The 24,867-nt window shown below is 43.4% G+C and overlaps 1 protein-coding gene across 1 annotated transcript in view; it reads right to left on the bottom strand.

The window, feature by feature from the left end:
- Positions 1 to 3: 3 nt before the first annotated feature.
- The window catches only part of CHST11 (carbohydrate (chondroitin 4) sulfotransferase 11), a 99,738-nt gene continuing 74,874 nt past the window's right edge, over positions 4 to 24,867 (bottom strand). Inside the window, exon 3 of the mRNA XM_014937242.1 lies at positions 4 to 1,589. Coding sequence (XP_014792728.1) covers positions 741 to 1,589 — 849 coding nt within the window. The 3' untranslated portion in view covers positions 4 to 740. The remainder of the gene's footprint in view (positions 1,590 to 24,867) is intronic.

Here is a 24,867-nt window from a genome sequence, read left to right as displayed (position 1 = left end):
AGGCTTCAAATTGAGAGACAATGGGACTGGTATGTTCTTGATAATCTCATTAAGTCCAGAATTATAAAAAGTTCATGGTTTCTCTTCCCAAGGAATACATTCACATTTCTTTTAGTCATGGGTTTTAGATATCATGAGTCTATCTAAATCTGTTTTACTTTTCCCTTTCAGGGCTAGAAAGACAGAATTTTTTAGTACGCTTAAGTGCAATATCACTTTCTGAAGAAATTATCTCCACCGCTCTTCTCAGAGCACGTGGCATCAAGACCCATTCCCTATTTACCTGTGTCAACGGCCAATGGAAGAGTATTATTACCCAAAGACAAACTCAACTGAGGAAAGCACAAAACCAGACTCCTTTTGTCCAAATGTTATCTTATCTCTGCTGCTGAAGTGACACCTACCAAGAGACCATGTTTTAAATAAGTATAAATAACATTAATTAGAATTGGAGGAATGCAAGATCAATGAAATTCACCAGAACACAATGAACATCTTTTTTAAACAGTGTAGCAGTATTATTCATTACTACAGCTAGATCGTCACAATCCTGTTACCCTGCAAAGAGAGCTGTCCTTTCTTACAGTTGATTTAAATAATTTTGACTGTGCTGCTCGCAGCACCATTCAAAAAAAGAAAATATTAATTTACAAAATAACCCATTCTCCATATTTATTATGACAAATAAAAATCTTAAATAAAACAGGCTTTCTCTCCCCTCTCTCCCCCCAACCCATCCCTCATTCCAATTTCAGGTAGCTTGGCACTGAGTAATTGAACATTAAAAAATCAAGTTTGTAGACTTCATACAGCTGCGTTTGGTGCTCGGAGCTGATGTTCTGGAAGAACTCTGTGGTCATTTCATCAGTAGTTCTCGTAGACTTTGCATAGGTGGGGAACTTCAGGTAGTTGCCTACTCCCGCCAGCTGGAGAATGTAATTTGAATCCTCTTCGAGCGTTTCGTATTTTCCTATGAGGTCGTAGTGGATGTGGCAAGGGTGGCAGAGGGAGTAGACAGTCTGCCAGTGCTCGTTGAAAGGCTCTTCTCGTTGGGTGTGCGGGTCGATGAGATACGCCACAAACTCTTCAAATTTCACATCATCGCCTTTACGCAGAGCTTCCTGGGTTGCATTTTTCCTCTGGCGCCTCACGATTTTGGTGCCGTATCGCTTGTGGAAGGAAGTGTTGTACTTCTGGGTGAACTTGTTCCTGTAGGCTGACACCAGTCTCTCGAAAGGTTCACGAACAAAGAGGAACTTCATGTAATTTTTCAAGCGGTGGTTGATCTCTGGGATGCTGTACTGATTGAGGGTCTTCAGGTTCGAAGACACATGGGCTTCATTGGCTGGGATTTCCATCGGATCGCTGTACTTGCCTCTTCCTGTCAAAACCATCATGACTCTCTTCCAGTTTGTGCAGGCCACTTTGGGAACATAGCAATAGATCATTTCATGATCTTCATCCACAACCAGGTGTTTGAGATCATTGGGTGTCAGCACACGGCGCTTCTTGCTGGATACACTGTTTGCTCGGCACGTGTCTGTCACTTGGTCTCGTCTAATCTGATGAAGAATTGCTGTGTTGGACAACTGCAAAGAAAGCACAGGCACCGATAAGTCAAGTGGCTGGGAAACTCTTACTGTCTTTTTGCATATAATACAAATTCATAGAAAAGTAGATTACTGCCTGTATAGAACAGTTCATCATGTGGCTGAGTAAAATTGTTCCTATGCCAGAAGATAAAACTTTTTTTCTCCAAACTTGATACCTGCTGCTTAAATGCTGTTCACAAAGACAGTGTCCAGGGCTTTGCTTGGAAGCCAACACAAAGGAACATAAACACTCACACAGCCTTCCTTATGTCTAGTGTATTTACAGCACCTTCATCTTTTGAAGTCGTTACTGCTTTTCTTAGTCCTCGAAAATGGATCTTCCCACCACTGCAATCCATCCCATGGCTACAGCAGTGCTGCACCCTGCCTGACCTTTTGCTGATGAGATGGGGTGGGAAAACACCAGACTTGGAAAATTTGTCGAAATAAAAACAATACATGCTCTTGTTGCTGATGTCTTTTATGCTAGAGAATTAATAATCTTGGCTTGTTTCTTGACTATGACCTTGGCAGAAGAAATTAAGCCCATGGAGATTCCTGCCATTTCCAAAGGGGAACATTCACTCAGATGTGACTTTTTGAGGAGCAGGGAGAGTATTAGCTATAAATTTGCCTCTTTGCTAAAGACATATTGACAGAGAAAGAAGGAGCGCGTGGCCTTCTAACACACGCAGCACTACGTTCACCCATAGCCCTTTATTATTTTGTTAATTGCCCCCTAACTTTCTACTGGTTGCTTTGCAGAGGCTGTAATCTGTTCTGGGGAGGTCCACTGAGCAGCTGCACAGAGGTGGCCATGGTCTTGCCACCAACCACCTCCCGCCCAGATTGTGTCTAGTGACAACAGCCAGAGCTTCTGCTAAGGGAAGTAATGAGCTCCTCTGGGAAATGGGGAGTATTAGCCCAAGCAAAGACCCTGCTGACACAGGGCTCCTGAGTTTGGTTACTCAGAGCCACCTGAGGTGTCTCTGCATGGCACAAGGCTTTGCTGTTCAGCCCTACCCCCACTGCTACAAGCACCTTTTTACATACTCTCAATAAATTGCATCAAAGCAACAGGGGGAAGGTTTTGGTAATGTTATTTACATTTACTTAACACCGCTTACCCGTGGATTTCAAATTTGCACAATAATTAGTTTAGCCTCAAAGCCAAGTATTAAGGCAGTTTCTGACCTTCCTATTTGATAGATAAGGAGGTTTAAGATTCCTTCTTTCTTGAATGCTGAACACTTTCAAAAGTGTTTATCTTATGCCTTCTAGTTAGGTTAGCACGAATCACGGGACTCTGCAATCGAGCAGTTGAGGCAATGTAGACTCTATACATCTGCTATGGGGGACTATAGATTTTGGTTATAGGGGTCTTCCCCCTGGATGGTGTAATACCCTTGGAAAATGTTTTGCACCATTTTGGCATTTCATACTGAAATTCCAATTCCTGCAGTCATGGGGCAAATCTTTGCTTTCAATACCAACAGTTAGCTCAGGTTCATATTAAAAAAAATAATCAAAGAACAGGATCCAAATGCACTCTACAGGCAAAATGCAAACCAAACCCCAAGATGGGACAAAGCCAGTTGTAGGATTTCTGAGCTTTGGAGGGAAAGGACACAGAAACTGTGCTGTTACAGACAAGCCATAAGAGCCTGTGTTTCACCCACCCAAGGGGCAGCAAAAGCTTTTGCAACACATGAGCCGCAGAGATTCTCCCTCCCCCTGAGCTGTGGTGGGTTGCAGAGGAATGTTCTTGTGGGATGGGTAACGCTAAGGAGCACCTCAAACTTGGGCAGGAGGATTTTTCATTTCAGGACAGCATTTATGTGCCAAGTCTGAAACCTCTGCATTTTGTACAGTGCCACCCATCACTTCTCCTCTGAATTCCTTGATACTTTCCTCATCTCATCTCTTAGCCCCTTTGTTCAGAAATGTTGGCTAATGGTTAAAACATGCAGTAGCCCAGTGCAGCTCCTTTAGACAGCTTGGCTCGTCTTTTGTGCGTGTGTGGTATTCCCCTGAATACCTCCCAGGTGCACCTCAAGGGCAGTTCTGTGTTATAGTCAAAGAGATGAGAAGCCAGATGTGAAATGTGCTTTATGTTTCCTCGGAAATCTGACTGGCAGGGAGTTTCCAAAATAAGATGTTAGAGAGAAATTGTCAAGGACCACACAGACTTTTGAAGAAAATTACTTTTTCTGTTAAAAAAAATATAAAATCCCTATTGCAGTTTATGCTGTCCTCAGAGAGAAACATAAGTAATGGTCAGCTTTATACTGGTTAGTTACCAGTGAATATTTCTCAAAGAACCGAACAAAAGCCTACACAAACACACAAACATACAAATTCTCCTCTGCAGACAGATAAAATGCTGAAATCTCTCCTCCTGCAGATTTTGATCAGTATCACATACCACAGTGCTGCTGTTTGCCTCTGGTTTTAGAGTAAAAAATAAAAAAGCCTGAATATACTGCTACATTACAATATGTTAATGTACTGTATTTGCTTTTCTGTTGCTGTTCTTGGGATTAATACAGAATTAAGTGGATGAGATTCTATGGCTTGTATTAGATAGAAGGTCAGATTTGATAATCTAATGGTTGCTTCAGACCCTAATCTGCTGATGAATCTTTGTAGAGTTGTGCTTTGCGCCTGATTTCATTCCTGCATCAATAGGCTAAGCACTTCTTCCCCATACATTAACATTAATGAGATTTTTCAGGCATTTGGAGTAAGGGGGAAAATGCAGCCATAGTATTTGCAATTGCAAATGAGATTGTACTACATCAAATTCACTTAAAAGATGATACTTGTGCATTTTGAAGTGGTACTTGTCTCCCACTCTTTTTAACATGGAAGAAATATGAAGAAATGGCATACAAGTTTGGTCAGCTACATTTACTGAGTATACACCGACACCCCAGGGTCAGCTCTGCGTGTGCTCTGGCCTGTCTGGTGGCACGGAGAACACATATTAAATATCACTGTAACACTAAAAGGTTACTGCCCTATTCTCACAAATTACAGTACCATCCATCTGCTGATGGATGAAGGATGATGCAGAAAATACAGTTTTGAAAGCTCTACATCCATATTTTTGTTTGCTTATTGACTTCAGCTTATTGGAAAAAAAAGGCTGATTTAATGACTGTCCTAGGACAATGCGAACTGTATCAAAGCCCATTTTCTTCTGGAGCTGACTAACACACCTGATGCATCCTGGAAGAACTGATCTACCTGTTTCCCCCATAGCAGCAAAGACTCCTGCTGCCTCTCCTTGAGGTTTAATGGCAGCAGCCCTCTCACTGAAGGAGTGGGCGATACAAAAGCCACACTTGCACAGCACTAGTGAAAAGTTGGGTAAGGCACCAGAGAGCCTTTAACGGAGCTCCTGAAGAAGCATCAGACTCTTCCTTGTGAGCTGCAAGGCACAGAGCACATGCTCCACAGTTCCCCAGAGCCTACAACACCATGCGAGGCAATCACAACAGCATTTTTCAATTGGATATTTTGAAATTATATATTAACACTGAGTTATCTGATGGTAATATGGTTCCTCCTCATTTTAAGTTGCAGGCAAGGCTTTTAAGCCACATCATAATTTCACTCCTGAAGCTGGTGAGGGGAACTGGAAAAAGAGTAAGATTACATGAGACTGGAACTACATTCATTTAAACTAGAGGTCCACTTGGCCAGTGAAAATGTGTTCACAACTAACAAGGAAAATACACCCTACAGATTTAAGCAGCCAGAGAGATAAGATCCAAGGGACAGACATCTTTACACCAATGGATGGTGAAGGGCAAGTCAATCAATTAAGGCCATGGACTGCCTCACCCCAAAGCTGTTATAGATATGGCTACAATGGAGTTGTGAGAGCACAGCTGCTGCCTGGACACCAGTTGCTCCATCTGTAGTCATTACCAGAGGTCCCTGCTGATCCCTCAGTTCAAGAAGCCACTATAAGTAATGGCCTAAATCCACACTGCTTTGGGAGAGGGCACTTTTAAGCATGTATGCAGGTTACCCTGAGAGCAGTGTAGAGATGGTGATAAAGCCAGTGCTCCAGTCTGTCCTCTGACAGTTAAACTTGAACTTCAACTGGGCATTAAAGGTTTTGGGAAGACATCTGATAAAAGCATATGTTCTTCTCTGAAAGGACTGACAACACCACAGATGCCCTTGATCATGTGTTTTTTTCTGCAAAAGTTGTAACAGGGGACAGAGAAGAAGGGCACATTGAGATCAAAGTTTTTCTTCCTCTGCAGAAACCGAGCTGAACTGGGAGGCGACACAAGCAGCAGGAGATTCCCAAGCTCAGTGGCATTTAAAAGAAGAAAAAAATCCCAGTAGTCTGGGGACACTCTGATCCCAGAAGCTTCTCATCTCCATCAGTCCCAAACTAACAATAAGGGAGGAAAGCTAAGTCCAGTGCACTCTGCTCATGTGAATGTCTTCTGTACAGTCTAGGGGGAGCTTTGAGTGTGGTGCACTAGAGAATATACTGACCAGAAATATATATGCTGGCTAACTGACAATCATCAACCCACAACATGTAAAGGTTATTCAAGGTAAATCACAGTAATGAAATGGGAGGTATTTTCTTCTGGTTACTTAGGCACAGCAGGATAAAACAATCTTTGAGGGCCTTTGCAAGCTTGATGGCTGAGCAGCAAGTCAGATTTAAACACAGGACATTTGTAATTAATGTGTTGTTTGTTTGTTTGTTTTTTTCTGAATATAGTAGCATACTGCAAACTAAGAGCAGAGATGAATCCAATTCACAGGTACCTGCACTGAAAGCACTTTTTTAATAGAAGCAAGGAAATACTTAAGTGTCACTCAAAAAAAAATCAATTAAATTTTGTCTTGCTATAAAAAAAGTAGTGGGCAAATAAGTATCCCTCAGGCTTATAAGACAGGTTTTATTTATTTCTATTGCACTGCCTGCAGCTAGTTCTGCACGTTACTGTAACCAGCCTCACAACCAGCCTATGTCGGGAGTGTTAACTAGGTCTGGCAGACTAAAGGGGAAAATTATCCAAATTAGTTTAGCGTGGAGTAAGGAGGATAAATACTGCGATTGGGGTTTGCATGCCATGCTAAAATGCATTTTCTCTTCAGTTCTGCATTAACAAAGGCTTTACAACTGCCTTCAATTCTTCAATTACACTTGTGTTTGGAGGTTTGGTTTCTGTCCTATGCTAGAACTACCCAAGTTGCCGTGGTGTTCCCCTTATCTGGGGTCCAAGCAGCTATCAGTCAAAATCAGCTGCATCTCTGCAGAACACCCAGTTGGGTGTATCCAGTAGCGCTCTTAAGCTTAGCATAAACCAAAGCTCATCTCCACCAAATTCTGCTTAATGGTATTTGTTTAGAAAGTGTGTGCACAAGCTCATAATCCATTGAAGGTCTTAAAGTGAAAAGTGTCAGATAGACTAACTATAGGTGGCACTAACAGTCCTAGTTATGTGACATCGAGAAGAGATTAGTAATGGTCCTAGCTCTGTGACATCAAGACAACTAAAATCTCTCAAGTATTATCAGGTCTCCTTCCCCCAGCCCATAAACCACACCATCTGAGTTCTAGAAGGTGTTTGTTATTCAATACATAAAATGTTTCTCGGTATTATTTATATTTTCCCAAATGCTTACGGGTTTTTCTTTGAGCATGAGGTTACATGCAAGCACATTTCCAATCCTGCTTTTCACATAAAAAGCGTGAATAAGATTCTTGCAACCTTGATGGACAGTCTTGAAGTTACAAACGTATTTTAGACTATTTTAATACTTGGCTTTTACAATTTGCATCCATAGCTTGGTGTACATATATTCTATACACCAAATTCTAGATTGCTTTCTTAAAAATGTTCAGCATTAGACAATAAAAGGGAACTAGCAATTTTTCATACTTGACAGTCCAAGCATAAGCATTTCTCAAATACTCACAAATAATTATTACTCTCTGCAGATTTCTACAGATGACAGTCAGACAATTATAGCTATGTGAATCAAAACACTGAGTCTAGAAGAACAATTACATTTTAGATAAAGGGATTTTATTAAACTGACCTGGACTGCAATATTTTTTTTTTTATGTAATAGTTTTGCAATGTTTCATACTTTGATTTATTTCACATTTTATAGTGTTATTATTCTTGATTTAACTTTTTCAAAAATTTCTAGCACTCAAATGAGAAGCCCAATGAAACCTCAATTAATATTTGTTCAGAGTCCAATAAAGCAGACTAGAAAGCACACTGTTTGTACCGGAGATTGAAACGCTTAAGATCTTCCCCCACAACTTGTGGACAGACAAACTGGAATATAAATTTTCTATGAAAACATCTCTAGAGAGTGGCTGGATAATGGAAGATAATAAAACTAATATTAACTTCGGAGATTTTTACTAAGTGAGAAAATTTTAGAGACAAATTATATCCTCTGAAGGAAATTCTTGAAATATTGCAAGGCTGCTTTCTTTTCTCCATTTGCATTGAACTTATTACCCCACAGAGAAGATAAGACTAAATACGCATTTTTTTAATTCTCAGTATTGCAACCCAAGATAACCGTACCATTACCAGTTCCCACTGTGCAGAATGCATCGGGGCTATGAAAAGAAGGATCAAAGCTGTTGAGAGGAAAGCAGTCATACACTGGAGCTGCTAGCACTGTATTGTCAAATATGCTACACTGCCTCACACATTCCCTCCTTCTTCCCCAACTTTGTCTGTGTGCGTCTGCATGCACGCATGTAGAAGGGACGGGTGAAATAATTCAGCAGTTGCGTTACTTGGGCTCTGGAGGCTACAATTATTTGAATAATGACACACCCCAAACCCACATCAACTTTGGCATTTCCTCTTTTTTGTCCAGGTACATGATCTGGGTGCTAGAAAAGAAACTACACTAAACCGGTCAAAATCTGTCAGCAGGCACACGTGCACCTGCAGATGCTGATGCTTTCCCGGCAAAACTTCACAACAAGGTCATTAAATATTGACCTTTTTGTCTTGGAGAGAAAGTAAAGTACCACAGTGAGCCTAAATGATGCTAAAATCTCCTTGAAAAACCACAGACTGACACTAAGTGACACCAGCTGTATGTTAAAACCAGCTTTTCAATCAGCCTAAGCCTCCGTCACACAATGAGGTATGGATTCAGGAAGAAAAGAGGGAGCCCCCCTCTAAATGCCACCTTCTCCTGTATAATCCCAAACATCTTTGGAAGCCTGCTCATTCCCATTCTCCCTGCTAGAAACTATTTGGTGTCAGGACTCACACAACACATAGGACTTCGGGCTAATAAGACAAATGTATACATCTTGTAAAATGTCTCCTCTGAACAAGGAGATGGGAAAGTTGGAAGTCCCCAGGAAGTCCAGGCAGAAAGACCTATGGCCCGGCCACACAGAGGGTGAAGGACATCTTGCCGTGTGTGTTGCTGTTCTGAAGCTTTGGGGGAATCTTACAAACACAGGGCAGGCAAAATCAAAGTGACCAAGTTTAAGTGCAATACGCACAAGAATTAAGAAATCAACAGGAAGGCCAGAGTAGCCTCGAGCTGGGGATAATTAAAGGAAAAAATCTTCACGTGGGTGGGTTTCTTGGGATTTAATTTATAGAAGACAGGTTTGGAGCCTTGTGTTGCGTGTACAAAGAGCACTTTGCATCCTCTTTCCAGTGGCTGACGCCGGCTGTCGGAAGGGGAGGGGGAGAAGGGCAATTTGGCAGATGGCCAATCCTTTTTTTTTTTTTTTCTCACAGCAAAAAGAAGCAGATGAAACCCCGGGGTTGGGACCTGGGCTGCCCGGGGGTGAGGGTAACAGAGCCATGGTGCCTTCCTGCGGCGGAGGCTCTGCTCCCGGCAGCCCGACCTCCCCGCGCTGCCGCTGCCACCGCTGTGACAGAAAAGGACAGCACGTGATTAATTTGTCCGTTCCTGGCTCATTCTTTAAGTGCAGCCATAAATCACTCTCTGTATTAAAAAGCTGAAAGGTCTGGCTATCCTATGAATTTAATTTCCAAGTGAAAACTTTCTGGCCTTTCCCCTCCAACGCACACACACAGATGTGCACGCGTGTGATGGCTGGAGCTGAGCTCATGCTCTCTGGACCTGGGCCTGTAAACACATGGGGACACAAACATGGTCTTTCTAACCCTTCCTGGTCCCCAGGTGTGGAAGTTTCATCTCTATGCTACAATCATGGGCTACTCAAAGCTGCCTCAAGTAGACCCCAGGAGCCCCTACCTATCATCACCTTTGATGGACTTAATTATGCTAATGGCTGATTTGACAAACACACAGCAGCAAGGAGTGAGTTTGCTCTCAGGCAGGTGGGAGACAGCGAGTGGGGACCTGGTGGTGGGACACAACAGCATGCCCCATCCGAGAGCAGGAGGCTGCGCTCGACTTTCTTGGCTGAGGGGGGAGCTGATTGCATCTGGCCTCTCATGGGACAGCCCCTTGCTGAGGGTACACTACTGCTGGCCCCTTGGGAAATGGCCAGGCTTGCAGAGCTGCCTCCAACTCACCAGGGACTTTAGATAGGGTCAGACAGTGGAAGTCCCTTTATCTCACAACTCCCAAGTTGCAATCAAGCCATAGATGAATCACAAACTGAGACAATCCAAGCCTGGGGACAAGCACATGTGTGGGGAAGCTCGAAGCCAAGGGAGTGACCCATAGCTGCTGTACTCTGTTATTACATCTCTACTGTAGGAGCTGTAGATGCGGTTTGCAAGGAGAGGCTTGAGAACTGGTTAGGAAAAGGCATGCCATGGACATCTGCAAATGGTGCACCAGGAGGAGCACTGGGCTGGGGATGCAAGGAGTCAGCCAGGGTGGAGCTGGGAGTAGCCTTTAAAAAACAGAGTAAGAAATTGCGTTTTAACATAGCTGGCACCTAGGAGACAATGGAAAAACTGACAGTTATTTCTCTGTTGCAAGAAGTTGTGGCAGTAGGGGTGAGATACACTGGGTGGAGGGGGGGAAACAAGACGAAGTAGATACATAAATACAAAAACACATAAGAAATTCCACAAGGAGGAAGGGAATAATCTTCTGTCTGGACTCACTGTGGTCAGGACAAGTAGCAATAAAGCTCAACAAGAGAGACTCAGCTTAGATGTAGGAAAAATCCCAACAGAAAGGGTAAGATATGCCTGTGCTGAAACAGAACGAGGAATCTCCAGCACTGGGAACCTCAAAAACTTGCCTGAGAGGATGTTGGAGGGACCCAAATGATCCTGCCCAGCAGGCAGGCATCTCCTTGTGGGTCCTTCAAGCTTCACAAACCTGAGCTGGTGGCTTCTGGAAGCTAAATTCACTGTTGCAAACCCAGGTATTTTACATGTTTCAGGAACCAGGCTTTCAGCAAATGCAGCAGAGCCACAGGGGCAGAGAGGCCAGTTACTGCTTTGAATGAAACCTCCCTTGGGAAAAGGCAACAGCATCCAACTACAGGGTGAGCGGAGACCAGAAAGGTGCTCAGACACCATCATGACAGAAATCGTGCAAGACCCTGCACAGGACGTGGTGGAGGAGATGCAGGAGGCATGAACACCTGGAGCTGCCTGGGACACACATGCCCCCCTCACCCCGGCGGCTCTGACCTGGCAGCCGATGTTAATGGGTTTCTCGGTAACATAGATCTCCTCCTGTACCTCTGGGTTGCAGCTTAGGTGTCACACAGTCAAGTAGAAATACTTATTTTCTTCGCAGCAGGATATCTGCTATTTTAACTGAATACAATTTACTCAGTCCCATGCTAAATCAGGGCAATACGTTTCCAATTTTTAACTCAGCATGTAACGCACCAATATTGCTCCAAAGCTTTCGAAACCCAAATAGGAAAAACAGAAGATAGCTGCTGCATAGCTGGTTTCTTCAGATATAATTCATGGGCTTTAGCAACCCGCTGGAGGAGAGGGGAGCCCCGTAATTACATGTTTAGCTGTGCTGAGGTCCTGTCTCCCACTATCAGGGCAGGAGCTTTCCATGGGATGCTCTGGGATGTCCCCTTCCGACATCTCCGAGCAGTTCAGGTGAATGCTGCTCCTGTGAGCCAGGGATACGGGCTCAGCCCCCCCACCAAGAAATGCTGTGCTGTTTTATTTAAGGCAAGGAGTTGGAAGTAGGAGTGATCACGCCTGGCAGCGTATGACCCTGCTGCAAGGTCCCCCCGCTGGGGCTCGCTTGTCCTACTGGACGGTGCAGAAGCACAGAGGGGATGGCAAAGAGAGATCTCACCCCCCAGCAGGTCAGTGGCAGAAACAAAAACAGATTTCATCTCCTATCTAAGTCTTACTCTGTTTTTTTTTTTTTATGTAATGATTCAAAATAATTTATCCAGACACAGACTGGCAAAATACCCAAGTCCTTTGGATAACAGATTTTCTTCTCGACTAAACTATTACAAATTAATTTTGAATTTCTCTTACTCCCCCTTGGTGAGGTTATATTTTCCTCAGACTAAACCTTGCTGTTCCAAGGTAACTTTTCCTGGCACATTTGTCCGTGCTACTCACTAATGTTCACAGAAGGTGACTAACCAGGGTTGCTCATTCTCCACAGCCTTAATTACAGTTAACCAGAAACTTTTCACCTTTCTGCTGCTGTACAAAAAGAATTAGATGACCCCCTGCTTGAAAAGACAAAAGGCCCTTTCTATTAAAATGCTAGCATCCATTTATAATCTTAATTACAACCGGCTTCCCAGGAAACCTTCCTGTGCGGAATAAAATAGTACAGAAATAAGATTCTGGGTTAACATGGAAAGCCTGTTTCATCAATAGCTTCCTAGGTCTGATTTCTTCTGCCTTGAGATAAACACCAGTGGCTCCAGCCCTGAGGGGTGCTGAGCCCCAAACAAGCCAGCTGCAGTCATGTAGCCCAACCCTAACGCTGTCAGGATTACACCCAAAAAGGAACCAAAGCTGAAAAATAAAGATGTACTGTGACACAGGAGAGGGATTTGTTTGCTTTTGAATATTTTCTGATTTTTGGTAAAAAAACCCTACATGTTTCAGTCTTTGTGCACTGAAAGAAACTCACTGCCAGTAGCCGACCACAAATGACTCCACCACAGGCTTCTCTGGGAAGCAAAGAGCATCTGCATAAGGCTGCCCTATCCCATGGCCACCAACATCTCTTCCCAAATGCCAGTGTGCTCCATCCACTGTGCCAGCTCCACACAGACAACAATATCCAATGCTCTGCAGATCCCACCACCAGGCCCTTGCCGGAAACTTCCCGTCTCCCCTGGTCCCTCTGAATTGCAGTGGGGGAGACCTCAGCAGAGCAATAAAAGAACAGAAAACACCCCTAGGTAATCTTTAAATCCCAACAAAGCTAAAAATGTCTTGGTTGGATTTTTAAGCGTCTGACTTGCCCCATTAAGCCTTCTTATGCCGGAGCATAAGGGCAACATTAAAAGTAACTTTCATCAGCAATTTAAGACAACTGGAAGGTACAATTATTAGCAAGATGCCTTGTTAATTTTACTCATCTCTACAGCTGTGTTTACTGTGATTTCTAAGGGTTCTCTGTCTCATCTAGTAACAGATCCATTTAGGGACTGCATACTAAATGTTAAGTTACAATAGAAGAACAAATTCTTAGTATTTCTTTAAATGGCAGCTATTTTTTTGAAACTGTTCCCTCAACATTTCCCTGAAAGAAATTGCACATCATCTTTTTCTTTTTTTCTTTTTCTTTTTTTTTTTTTTTTTCTTTTTTTTTTTTTTTTTCTTTTTTTTTTTTTTTTTCTTTTTTTTTTTTTTTTTCTTTTTTTTTTTTTTTTTCTTTTTTTTTTTTTTTTTCTTTTTTTTTTTTTTTTTCTTTTTTTTTTTTTTTTTCTTTTTTTTTTTTTTTTTCTTTTTTTTTTTTTTTTTCTTTTTTTTTTTTTTAAACGCTCATTCTTTTTTAAACTTCCCAAAGAAAACAAGCAGAAAAGGGCCACTGAGCTCTTGCTTTCGGGATCCTGCTCCGGCTGCAGCCAAGCTCTGCCTCCTGGCACTCTGCTCCTTTCACGGATGCTGAACGCTCGCCAGCCTCTCATGAGTTCCCTCTCTATCTGGTGGAAGGGCTGGCTCCCTCTTCCCTGCTCTCCTACCCTTGTCATCCGCCTTGTCCCACCTGCAGCTTGAGCATGCCAGCAAAGACCAGAAGGAGCTCCAGGACTGAGTTTTCAGCTGGCCCTTGGTCTGCATGCAAAATCTCCCAAAACAGGTCCTTGCCATCCTGAGCTGACTGCAGCACTGGGCAGGTGCTTGTGGCATTTGTGAGCCTGGAGGGCATTGAAAGATCCGGAGATCTACCCTCTGGTAATCAGCAGGACAAGGCGAGGGGTGGAGAAGTGCCAACCTGCAGCCCCGTGGCCCGAAGGGACACGGTGTGAAAGCCAGGAGAGAGTGGAGGCCTTCAGCTGTGCGGGCGACGGGAGCCAAGATCGTGCACTCGATGGAAACGTGCCCCCTCCTGCGCAGTGGGGACCAGGACGGCTCCATCCCGCACACCGGGCCAGCACTGTTCCCCCTCCCACAGGGTCTTCATGGGGCAGAGGGGTTGGCTTTGCCTTCAGCAGCTCGCAGGGGCAGCTTCCCTTCAGCACAGATAAAATGTAGCACCGGGCGGTTCACATCCACTGGGCTGCTTTTTGGAATTGCAGCCTTGGAAAAGGACTTACAGGGGAACTGACTGCTTGGCTATCAGTACCTCCAGCTACCACTGGCTTCTGCTTGCCCACCCATATGAGCTTGTTATTGTTCTCAGGGCTTTTTATTTTTATAAGCTACTCATTTTCTCTTTGATTAACAAATAATTCTAGTAAGCTGGGCAGGAATGCATACATCTCCCTATATATGCATACGTCCCTGCACGCATCCCAATGGAAAGCACCTAGATGGCACACTGGCTTATGTCAGTCACAGACCAGGGCACACGGGTGTTTCCAGGCAGTACTGAAGGACTGAAAGACATTTCATGCATAAGTAGGTGGGAGTGAAAAAATTCAGTAGCAGAGTGGAGGGAAAGCATCCACTGCTGCTGGTCTTGTTTGGTAGGGTGGTCTGAGAAGCATCCACGGTCCTCACAGTCAGTTGGTACCTGGGAACTGCTGTCACCTCTCTGATGATTTCCATCAAGACAGCAGAAGCACCCCGATAAATCCCAGGAAATACTGGGTGCTGATGCTGTTCTGGCTTATTGAATGAAGGCTGACCTTCCCTAGAGCTGCCAGGTGACATGGATTTAGGACTGGAGAAAAGTGACAAGTTCACATAGTGCTGGAATAGCTGATATTCCTGAAGGAGAAGTAAACCTAAACTAAAATTTTCAGCTAAGAGAGCTATTATTTTAGATTCTCTATGCAGCAACTTTCACCCACTGGATCGATGAATGATCTGCTGGTTCCTCCTCCATCTCACAGCGTTGCCTACTGCAGGACCCATCTTTACAAGGCAGGGAGAGCTGCCAAGCGCTGCCATGCCCTTCACCTCACGGGAGGGCTTCCATGGCACAAATGCCTCCCACAAACATGCTGATAATTAACAGTGGATTTTGTTCTTTGAACATATCCTGCCTTTTATGAGATTCATCAGCACAGCTGACCTAGAGATTAACAACGGCATCCAACTGCTCTCAACCCTTTTAGTTTTGCATTTCAAATATAAAACTGATTTTGTGAAAGTCTGCTTATGCTGTTGTTTCTAAATCCCTTTTGGATCCCTTCCAGCTCCCTAGCTGGAGCAGGTCACCAAGCAAAGGTCCCATTTGCAAGGACCACACTTAAACACTTTTAATCAGGTGTCTGCAACCCTATATCCATTCCTGTAATCCATCCCCATGCATATTTTCCAACTGCTGTGTACCCCAGCTAGCATGAGCAGGGAAGTCTCACAAAGCCTCTTCCCAACTCTTCCTACTGTTTTTAGAGACCACCTCTTCCTGCTCTGTGACCTAACTTTATCTCTGCCTTTGTTTGTTTAAAAATAAGCTTTGATCACAGGGGAAAGCAGTACGTGGGATTCACTGCTTCCAGGAACAAAATGTAATTTCATTCAACTTCTTCTGTCCTCCTGGGTGCTCTCTTCTTCCAGCTCACCATCACCTCTCTTTATGCATGTGCAAGTGCAAGCCCCCACCTTCTATCTTTCCCCCCTCAGCGCTCTTCAGAAGTGGTCAAGGCCCCCTAACTCATTAGCACCACTGTGTTCTCTCAGCCCCTGGCTAATGCAATACAGGGTCCAAAGTAATCCTAGTTATTTTAAGGTTAGTCTTAACTCTTCCTTCTGCCTGAACTTTCTCACTTGTGCCTCTCACCGCTCTTCCCTCACTCTCCTCGGCAGCTCTTCGTTTAACCCCTCCAGCACCCCTTTTACAAGCCACACTCAATACTGCCAGAGCTCAAGTTGAACTTTCAAACCCAGGGAGGGGTAGGAGCAGAGGGGGGAGATGCAAACTTTTTCAAAGGAAGACTTGAATGTTAAACAGGATGAGTAAGAGGCTGCTCCAACACACACACAGTACTTAGGAGATTGAGATAAAGGAACCACTATACGCTGCTAGTTTAAACCTGATGCAGAACATCTGCTCCTGTTTCGCTTTTAATGATTCATGTACTCTTGTCTGCAGCTCCGGAGAGAGAAGGACCACCTGAGCAGAGATAACCTGCAGGTTCGCTTATACCATTTCCAGGAGGAGAAAACACTTGCCAAGATTAGCTGAGAAAAACTGCACTGCTGAACAGCCAGCTAGGCTATGCAGAGTCCACACATCAGCCTAATTATACTTTTTGTTCCCTCTTCACCCACCCCAACATTGCAGGCAGGATTGGGCCCCTCTCATCCTCCCCTCACCACTTAGTTTTTGTGGATCAACTGAGATCAGTAAGTCTTAGGAGCTCCACTGCAGCCTAACATTACGGCTTGTTGGAAGTACTTTGAGATCTCCCTGCTCCTTATGGCGAGGCAGTGGAGCAGTCCTGAGTCCACTAAAATATGGGCATATTTTAACTGTGACCTACCTCATTAGGCAACAGATGTACACATTGAATAGGAATAAATGCTGTTTCCCAGATAAACCTCAGATAAACTGCAGAGGGATCTGCAGGTGCTGGCAGGATGGATAATTCCTCCTGAAGCTGCATCTGGAGCCGTTCTTGCAGACTGAGGTTTGGGATAAAAATAACACCCAGTACTTATCTGGTCTTTTTCCATCTGTGAACTTCAAAGCATAATGCATCATCCCCGCTCTCCAGATGTGAGAAGCAAGCCACAAAGAACCGGTCCAGTGTTGCTGCATTTTTCTACCATCTTCACAAGCTGAACCTTGTCCTCTCCCAGCATCTCTTCCCTGCCCAACAGTTCAAGGCAAGGCAACCCAATGCTACCAGCACTTTCAATTTTCTGTGATTCTGCTCGTATTTTAAGATGGGGGATGGGGCCTTAGGTCCTGATACTTCTCTGGAAGAATTTCAGAGCAGAATATCTCCTGAAGTTTCTAGTTTTCCCAGTTACCTAAAGGTCAAGTAAATGGACTGAACTGGAGTCTCAAAATTCAGGTTGAGAAACTGTGGCAGTGAAGAATGCTGGTAGCAGCACATGACAGATATTCAAAGCGTTTGGTTTAGACTTACACCTTTCCCCCTTTGTTGTTTCTTTCCTGACCAACACTTGTGAGATTCACCACTGGGTGTAACTTCCATATCAAGTTGGTGTCTATGAGAAATAAATAACAGATATTTGGCACCGCCTGTTGTGAAAATGTATAGCATGTACTGCCGCAACACATATAGTTTTCAGTTTATCAAAACAACTGCCTTATACGCCACTGAGATCTAATGGAATATCATGTTCAGTACAGTCAGAGCACTCCAAGCTGCTGTTCTGGGATTAAAAAATATCACTTAAAGTACAAACAAAAAAGGGTCACATGTGTTGGTCTCTTTTAATTTAATAATACGAGTTTGCAACACCCCTGAAAATCAACCTGCATGTTACTGAAAAAAACATAAATTTCATGTATCTGTAAAGGTCACGGCGAGAAGTAAAAGGCAGCATTTGACTTTTTCTGGAAAAGTACTGGGTTCACTGCAAGAAACAGGGAGGTGAGAAGCATGCAGTTTATCTGGAATAGGTAGACAATATTAAGCCAAACCAGTCCAATTTAGAGAAGTAGCATTAAGAAGCTGGGTAGTGATTATAGCTTAAATTAAGTACTACAACTCTGCCTACCTCCTTTAGCCTAACACATCTTACTCGTCTGCATTAAAAACAACTAGAAACACAGTAGAGGAGGTGAAGGAAAGCATGAAGGAAGACGAGTCATTAGAGAGATCCCTTGAAAAAAACCCCAACGAAACAACAAAAGACATAACAGAACCACAGGCTGCCTGGGAACAGCTCTCTGGGTTTCAATGACATCTGGTAGCGCTTTCTGGTACCATGACATCAGTACAAACATGAACGAATGGTCTAAAATCTCTGTCCATGGAAGACAGGATGTAAAAAGTTGGTGAAGATATTTTTTAAGCATTAGTCCCCTCAAAAGAATCAGGTGAAATCAGAGCCTAGCATTAGAAAGTGAAAGGGAAGGAACACAGAGAAGAAAACAAAAATGATATGTAGTAAAAATATTGCTCCTACATCTCTGGACTGAAAAGCTTCCTTTGAGAAGCTCTTGCTTTTGATGGCAGAGGATGACATCTCTCTGGGGTGAGAGAGGAAAGGGAAACAGAAAAGCCTGTGATAGATGAAAACTACTAAACAAAAGAGACTGTCTGGGGAATTAATATTTATGAAATGCAAAAAAGATTGTAGTAAAATAAGAGATAACACAAACCTAATAAAAGCAGAGTTGTTCTGAATTAAAAAAAAAAAAACAACAAACCAAGATGCAGAGCCTGCAATCTGCTGCTGTACTATCAAGAAACTAATTCCCCTTTGTATCAGGCAATGTCAAAAGCAAAAAAAATACACACATGAGCCAGGGAAGAAAATGGAAAAATTTCTCTTGATTTCCAAAAGTTTTTGATTTGACTTTTTGGGAATTTCTGATGTTCTTAAGAGCTGGAAACTCCTACTATCACCCCCCTAAAGAAATCCTATTGCTCAGCCAATGGCACAGAATGATGTTGTAGGGCCAAAGGGTTACTGCCAGAAGTTGAACAGCTTCAGTAGAGGACGATGGTGAATCCTAAATCCTGGAGTTGGGTGTTGGAGGGTGTTACCTGCAGTGTCATGGAGATGATTCTTTTTGAAACTGCTTACGGGAGTTACCAATGACTCTTAAAGCCTTTCAAAATCTTCCCCTCCACAGGTGTGAGCTAGAAAAGATGTTTTCCTTTAGAGACCTTCCTCCTGCCAGGGAGTATCATAGTGTGCCATATTCAATGCACTATCTAGTTTTGTTTTTAAAGCCCATATGCTTTTTGGGAAGGAAAGTGTTTTACAAACCTAGTGTATCTCTCTGTTGAGAAGCATTTCTTCTGATATTCTGCTGAGTATCATAGTGTGCCATATTCAATGCACTATCTAGTTTTGTTTTTAAAGCCCATATGCTTTTTGGGAAGGAAAGTGTTTTACAAACCTAGTGTATCTCTCTGTTGAGAAGCATTTCTTCTGATATTCTGCTAAAGTTTACATTTCCTTTTTTTTTTTTTTCTTTTTTTTCCCTTCTTTTTTTTTCTTCATTAAATATATCCACAGCCAGAAGATCACGAATGTGGAAACAGGTCAGTTAAAAAAGGCTGAATGAAAACCACTGTGACAACCTCAATTCTGAGTTTGTTTCTCTGTGGGTTTGTTTCTTGGATGGGGTTTTCATTTTAGGTAGGGTTGTTTTTCATTTCCAGGCATGGTTTGCTCTGGTTTATGCCCAAGGACTCGCACTAACAGAGTCCTATGGTTCTGTGAAAGAAGTATAAACATAGATGCTAATCATCTGAAAATCTTACCTCCTGCACTATTTCTTTTCTTTAATAGCAGTTCCCAGATGGAGGCCTTTAGATGGTGTAACTGCAGCCCAGGTCCCCAGGCTCAGAGTTACAGGTGCCATGTAAACTGTGGCATCCCTTCCTCACAGGTGACCATGTTTGAAAGACTGTTTGCTCCAGCAAAAGGTCTGCTCAGACCCTCTTCATGAAAGCAGCCCTTGGTGTCCAGCATTGATGAAGAGCCAACGCAAAGTTGGGTCAAAACCTCTGTGTGGGGTGCCACAGGGTCCTTCTTACCTGGTGAGGTCAGGGGAGGGGACGCAGTGTCCCACAGGGGTGGCGGAGTGAGGGCAATGCTATTCCACCTTGGTCCCTTTGGTTTGCGTGGGCAGGATGGCACAGCAGGGATATCACCCGGCCTGATCGCACCCTGAGCCCGTGGCAACGTGACAACTCTGTACAGGCCACTGCTCCTGGAAATACTGGCTTCTTCCTGGGGAAGGAGGAGTGAACCTCTAGAGGGAAATGCCAGGTCATGGGGCATTTCAGGCCTATTAATATAATTTAGAAAGAAAAAGAAAATCCACACTGGACTATTAGCAAAAATCAGGTGTTAGAGTGCAGGGAAGACACATAAAACACTGCATTAAACTACGGCGGTTTTGCACTACCTCAGAACATAAACTTTATTGAATGGCTCCCAGAAGAGGTGAAAATGGATTTGGCACTTGGCAATGAAGTCTATAATTAGTTTTTTATAGAAAATCCACGAACTGTGCGCGACTCCTGACTATTTTTTGTGGGCCTGGCTGGTGAATGCCCTTGTCGAGCACCACTGTCAGTGGGAGTAGGATGCATGACTGGAGGAGGGCTCTGGGCTGTCCCACACCCCTCACAAATTGCTGGAGCAGAGGAGGAGACCATGGAGGAGCCCGATTCTCCCTGTTGTGCCATTGAAAAGGAGCACCAATCAATGGCTCCCTTCACCCACCCAAGGCGACCCCAAACATCTCGAGAGCCATCAGGCAAGACCAAAGCTGTGGCTGACCTGGCCTCTGGGGAACCCCAAAGCTGGTGGAGGCAGTGACAGTGACCTGTCCTCTGAGTTTGGTGGTGCTGGAAGAGCCAAACTCATGAACGTGTCTGTGGCAAACCAGGCCTGGTGTTTTATCAGTCATGGACCCTTGAGCATTTCTAACCATCTGGTTTCCCAGAACTGGCCAATCTGATGGGTTTGGTGCCAAATTGACAAAATAAATGAAATGCGTGGATATGTGAAATCATGGGAATGCAGCTAGGGACATAACATCACTTCATGGAGATTTAAAAAGCTCTGCATCTGAGATCAGACAGGGTGGGTAGAGATGAGATAATTAAACAGGTTTACTAGCACCACAGGAAAACACTTTCTGAAATTATTTATGCAACAAAATTTTATGTTCAAGGACGCTAGAGTCATTCAATAGGCAGCTCACAGCTATACAGCTACTGCAAAGAATAACAAATACGATATTGGATAGAAAGTTTATAGATGTGCTTTTAAAACACGCATGCTGATACCCTCATTTTGCTTTTTTTAATGGTTCTGCCTTCCGTGTGTTCATGGCCTTCCTGAACCTTATGTGAAGTTTAAGAGGACTTATAAATCAGTTCCTCTCCTAGACCTTTAAATAGCAAGTGATTAAAACTAAAAGCAAGTTCTAATTATATCAAAGAAACCACTCAACTAGTTCTGGCTGTGGTCATCTGGCATGATGCAAGCTTGCTCCCTCTGCAGCTCAACAAAGTCAAGAAACCACAGACTATTCCCAGACTCAATTCTTAAAAGTCTAAATGTAGACAACGGTATTTTACACTACAGTTAGTCACACTAATCCATCTTCTATATCTAACCTAGCAAGACCTGCAGATAGAGAAAACATGTATTTTATTTAGAAATTAAAGAAAAGCACTCAGCAGTGCTCTCACTGCTGTACGCTGAATAGGTGAATGCCAACAAAAACATGACTAGACCAGACCCATCTGTCATCCAAACAAAGCAGGAGCATTTCATTTGGGATACTTGCGAACAAGCAGACAGCTTATGTCTGTGTAGCAGCATACGTGGTCCCCACAATCACAAACTCTCAATCCCAGTGTGAAGCATGTAAATGTTATCACCATTCAATAAATGTGAAACTGCCATAGCCTCACCATGCTGACATGGTGAGGCTATGGCAGAGCCAAGCTTCACACTCAACAGTGTCCCGGTCCCCTGTCATTAACACCAGATTCTGCAAGCAGTAAATCTACCAAAGTAACAAGACAATCAAAATAAAGGTTTCCCAGTTTCTAGTCCAAAGTTTCCCTTTCTGCATCACACTTTCAATTTTCTTATTGAGTTCAGCGCTCAATGAAAAATACATTTGCCATTGACAAGGCTGGAATTAAGCACAGCACAATTTTTTACCGTGTCCACATTTCACTGCAAGAAGACTGTGGTTCAGATCATGTGCCTTATGAAAACTAATGTCAAGCTTGCCAGTGACTTCAAGGAATTCAGAATTTCCTCTGCTGTGTTTGTGCAATGTCCAGAGCAGTGAAGGGCTGATTGTTGAGACCAGAGTTCCAATGATTAATAAAAGTAATGGAGAAACAGAGTAGACCCAAATTAAAAGGCAAAGAAAATGAGCAACAGCAAGAATACAGACAAAATAACATTAACATGCTTTGCCTCTTCATGGCAGTATTCTTTCAATTGCAAAGCCAGGTATGAAAGGTTTTCTTTTAAATGCCTTTTAAATGCTAGTGCTTCAGCAGCAGTTTCAGCAAAAAGCGACACTTTTTATAATGAGGGAATGCACAGCAGACTTTTGTAAAAAAAAAAAAAAAAACCAAACAATGAAACAAAAACAAACAAACAAAAAACCCAAACAACAAAATTCTACAAATGTTTCCAATCTCTACACCTCTATGAGGCTGCTGTGTTTCATCAGTTTCAAGTGATGGGAATTGTCCAGTAGCTATCACAAAAATATCCACCTGAGAAAGTTATGAGAAGTCTTGCAGGATGCAACGCGCCCTGCCGAGGGCTGAGCAGACGACCCGCTAACATGAAGGAGATTTCTATTATTAGGAGAGCTGCCCACAGGTTTTATTATTAAGTTTCACACCAAACTTTTCACACAGGAGGAATTAAAAAATGAGAAGTGCAACGATTTTGATATCCTTAGCATGAGTCCAGGCTTGAAAGTTTACATCGTGATGTGACTGAGGACTGCAAACACATGAGAATAATTTGATGTCTACATCAACAGAGTGACAGTGCTCTGCAGGTGCCTCCTGCAGTGCTGGTGTTTGCTTTAAGCTCTCTCACTTTGAAGAACATAATAGAGACATTGAGGTTGGTAAGTTATGACCTGAAGACATATTTTCCAGCCTTGCAGGTCATGTTTTCTGCCTCTTCAGTCACCAGGATTCAACGAGAAGTTCATGTCAAGGCTGTATTTCATGCTCTCAGTAACAATCCAATTTCTGCAACCAGATTTTTGCAACAGAAAGTTCTTATTTTGGGCAAATCCCACGTGAAAGACATGCCTTGGTAGACAGATGGATACTTTTAACTTACTGTTAGAGCTTACGGAATCTATTATTAGACAGAAAGACGGCTACTGCCTTGTTGCGCTTCACATGGTAAAAACTATTTAGTGTAATGCAGAATTTTGTTAATGCAATCCAGAAATACATGTATCTTAAGTGAAAGATAAATGCTCTTATTGCAATACTTTAATTTGGACCTTGATTTAAAAAAAATCAGCAGCTTTGCACTTCATGGTTCAGATGAACTACAACCTGTCTGCAAGGTGGTATGACTGGGGAGGCCTTATCACAGGTAAGGGGGACAGCTGTCTTTGCTGGAAATTTCCATATTATATAATGACATTAATTTCCATATTGTGGCACAAAATTGCTACAAAACAGAATATTGCCTGGTGCTGCACACAAGGATGCGAGAACCTTCAGACTGGCATTTAAGGGCTGATCTTTGGAGACCCAGAACAAGAACCCCACTGTTTCTACCGGAGATCTGTACAAGGTTGCAGCAGGCTGTCAGTTTTTTGTGTCTGCTCAGAGTCTGGCAACCTGAGCACAAAATTTCTGCTCTTAGATCGTAACACACGGAGGATCAGGTAATGTCAAGGGAAATCCTCCCTGGGGACGAGATACAACGTGAGAGAGAAAGATGGGTACAGAGATCCGAGAGCGAAATTTTGCCCCTGCAGTTGGAAAGGCTGTTTTCTAGAAGGAGCTCAGGAAAAATGCCTGGTCCGTGCCACTGTCAGTCTTTCTGCACAACACCACATAGTGAAGAGGCACTGGTTTTCCACTACCTTGGACTGACCGTTTTCCAGCCATGTCTGCAAAGAGGGTCCAATCAAAATTGCCAGTCCTTTGGGCAATCAGCCCACTACACATCTGGGCCTGGCACCAGAGATATGACTGCCAACTTGCGTGACAGCAGGCTGTATGGAGGTATTTGGGTACCTCTCACAGACGTGAGATGTAGGTCAGGTCCACCAGATGGGGGGAATCATGTAACACAACTTCTCTGCAATGAGATATCAGCTTCTCCCTTTCCACTGGGAACCACAGGATGGACAGGGGATGCAGTGGGATCAAGGTGGTGCAAAATAAGCTTTCCTGGCCCCTGGGTGTCCAGACCTTGACCCTGGATCAGCATGAACTGGAGAAGAGCCTGTGGCTTCTGCACCCTCAGCGTCACCCTCATCACTAGACCCTGCTGGGGTCTGGTCACAGCAAATCGTGTTTCTGTCTGGGAGCTGTGCCAAGGGACCAGAGAACGCCCTGGGTTTGGCTGGCTCTCAGCCGCAGCACAGAGGGGACAGAAAGTATTGCCCTAAATATGTATTAAAATAGAAAAAAACCAAACAAATTCACCAGTTTTTTTTTCTTAAGATAAGTCAAGTCTATGGAAATTCTATGAGTGATTGTCCAGTTCCGGGCTCCCCAGTTCAAGAAGGACAGGGAACTGCTGGAGAGGGTACAACAGAAAGCTACAAAGATGATTAGGGGCCTGGAACATCTCTGTTAAGGGGAGAGGCTGAGGGACGTTGGTCTTTTTAGTCATGAGAAGAGAAGACTGAGGGGGGATCTGATCAATGCTTATAAATACTTAAAGCAAGGGTGTCAGGAGGATGGAGCTGTTTTTTTGTTTTTTTTTTTTTTTCCGGTGGTGCCCAGGGATAGCACAAGAGGAAATGGGCACAAACTTGAATGTAAGAAGTTCCACCTAAACATGAGGAGGATCTTCTTTACTTTGAGGGT

This window comes from Calidris pugnax, unplaced genomic scaffold, assembly GCF_001431845.1.
Source record: "Calidris pugnax isolate Ruff unplaced genomic scaffold, ASM143184v1 scaffold1, whole genome shotgun sequence".
NCBI lineage: Eukaryota > Metazoa > Chordata > Aves > Charadriiformes > Scolopacidae > Calidris > Calidris pugnax.
Note: the sequence above shows the minus strand (reverse complement) of the source record. Positions and strands in the feature narration are given on the sequence as shown.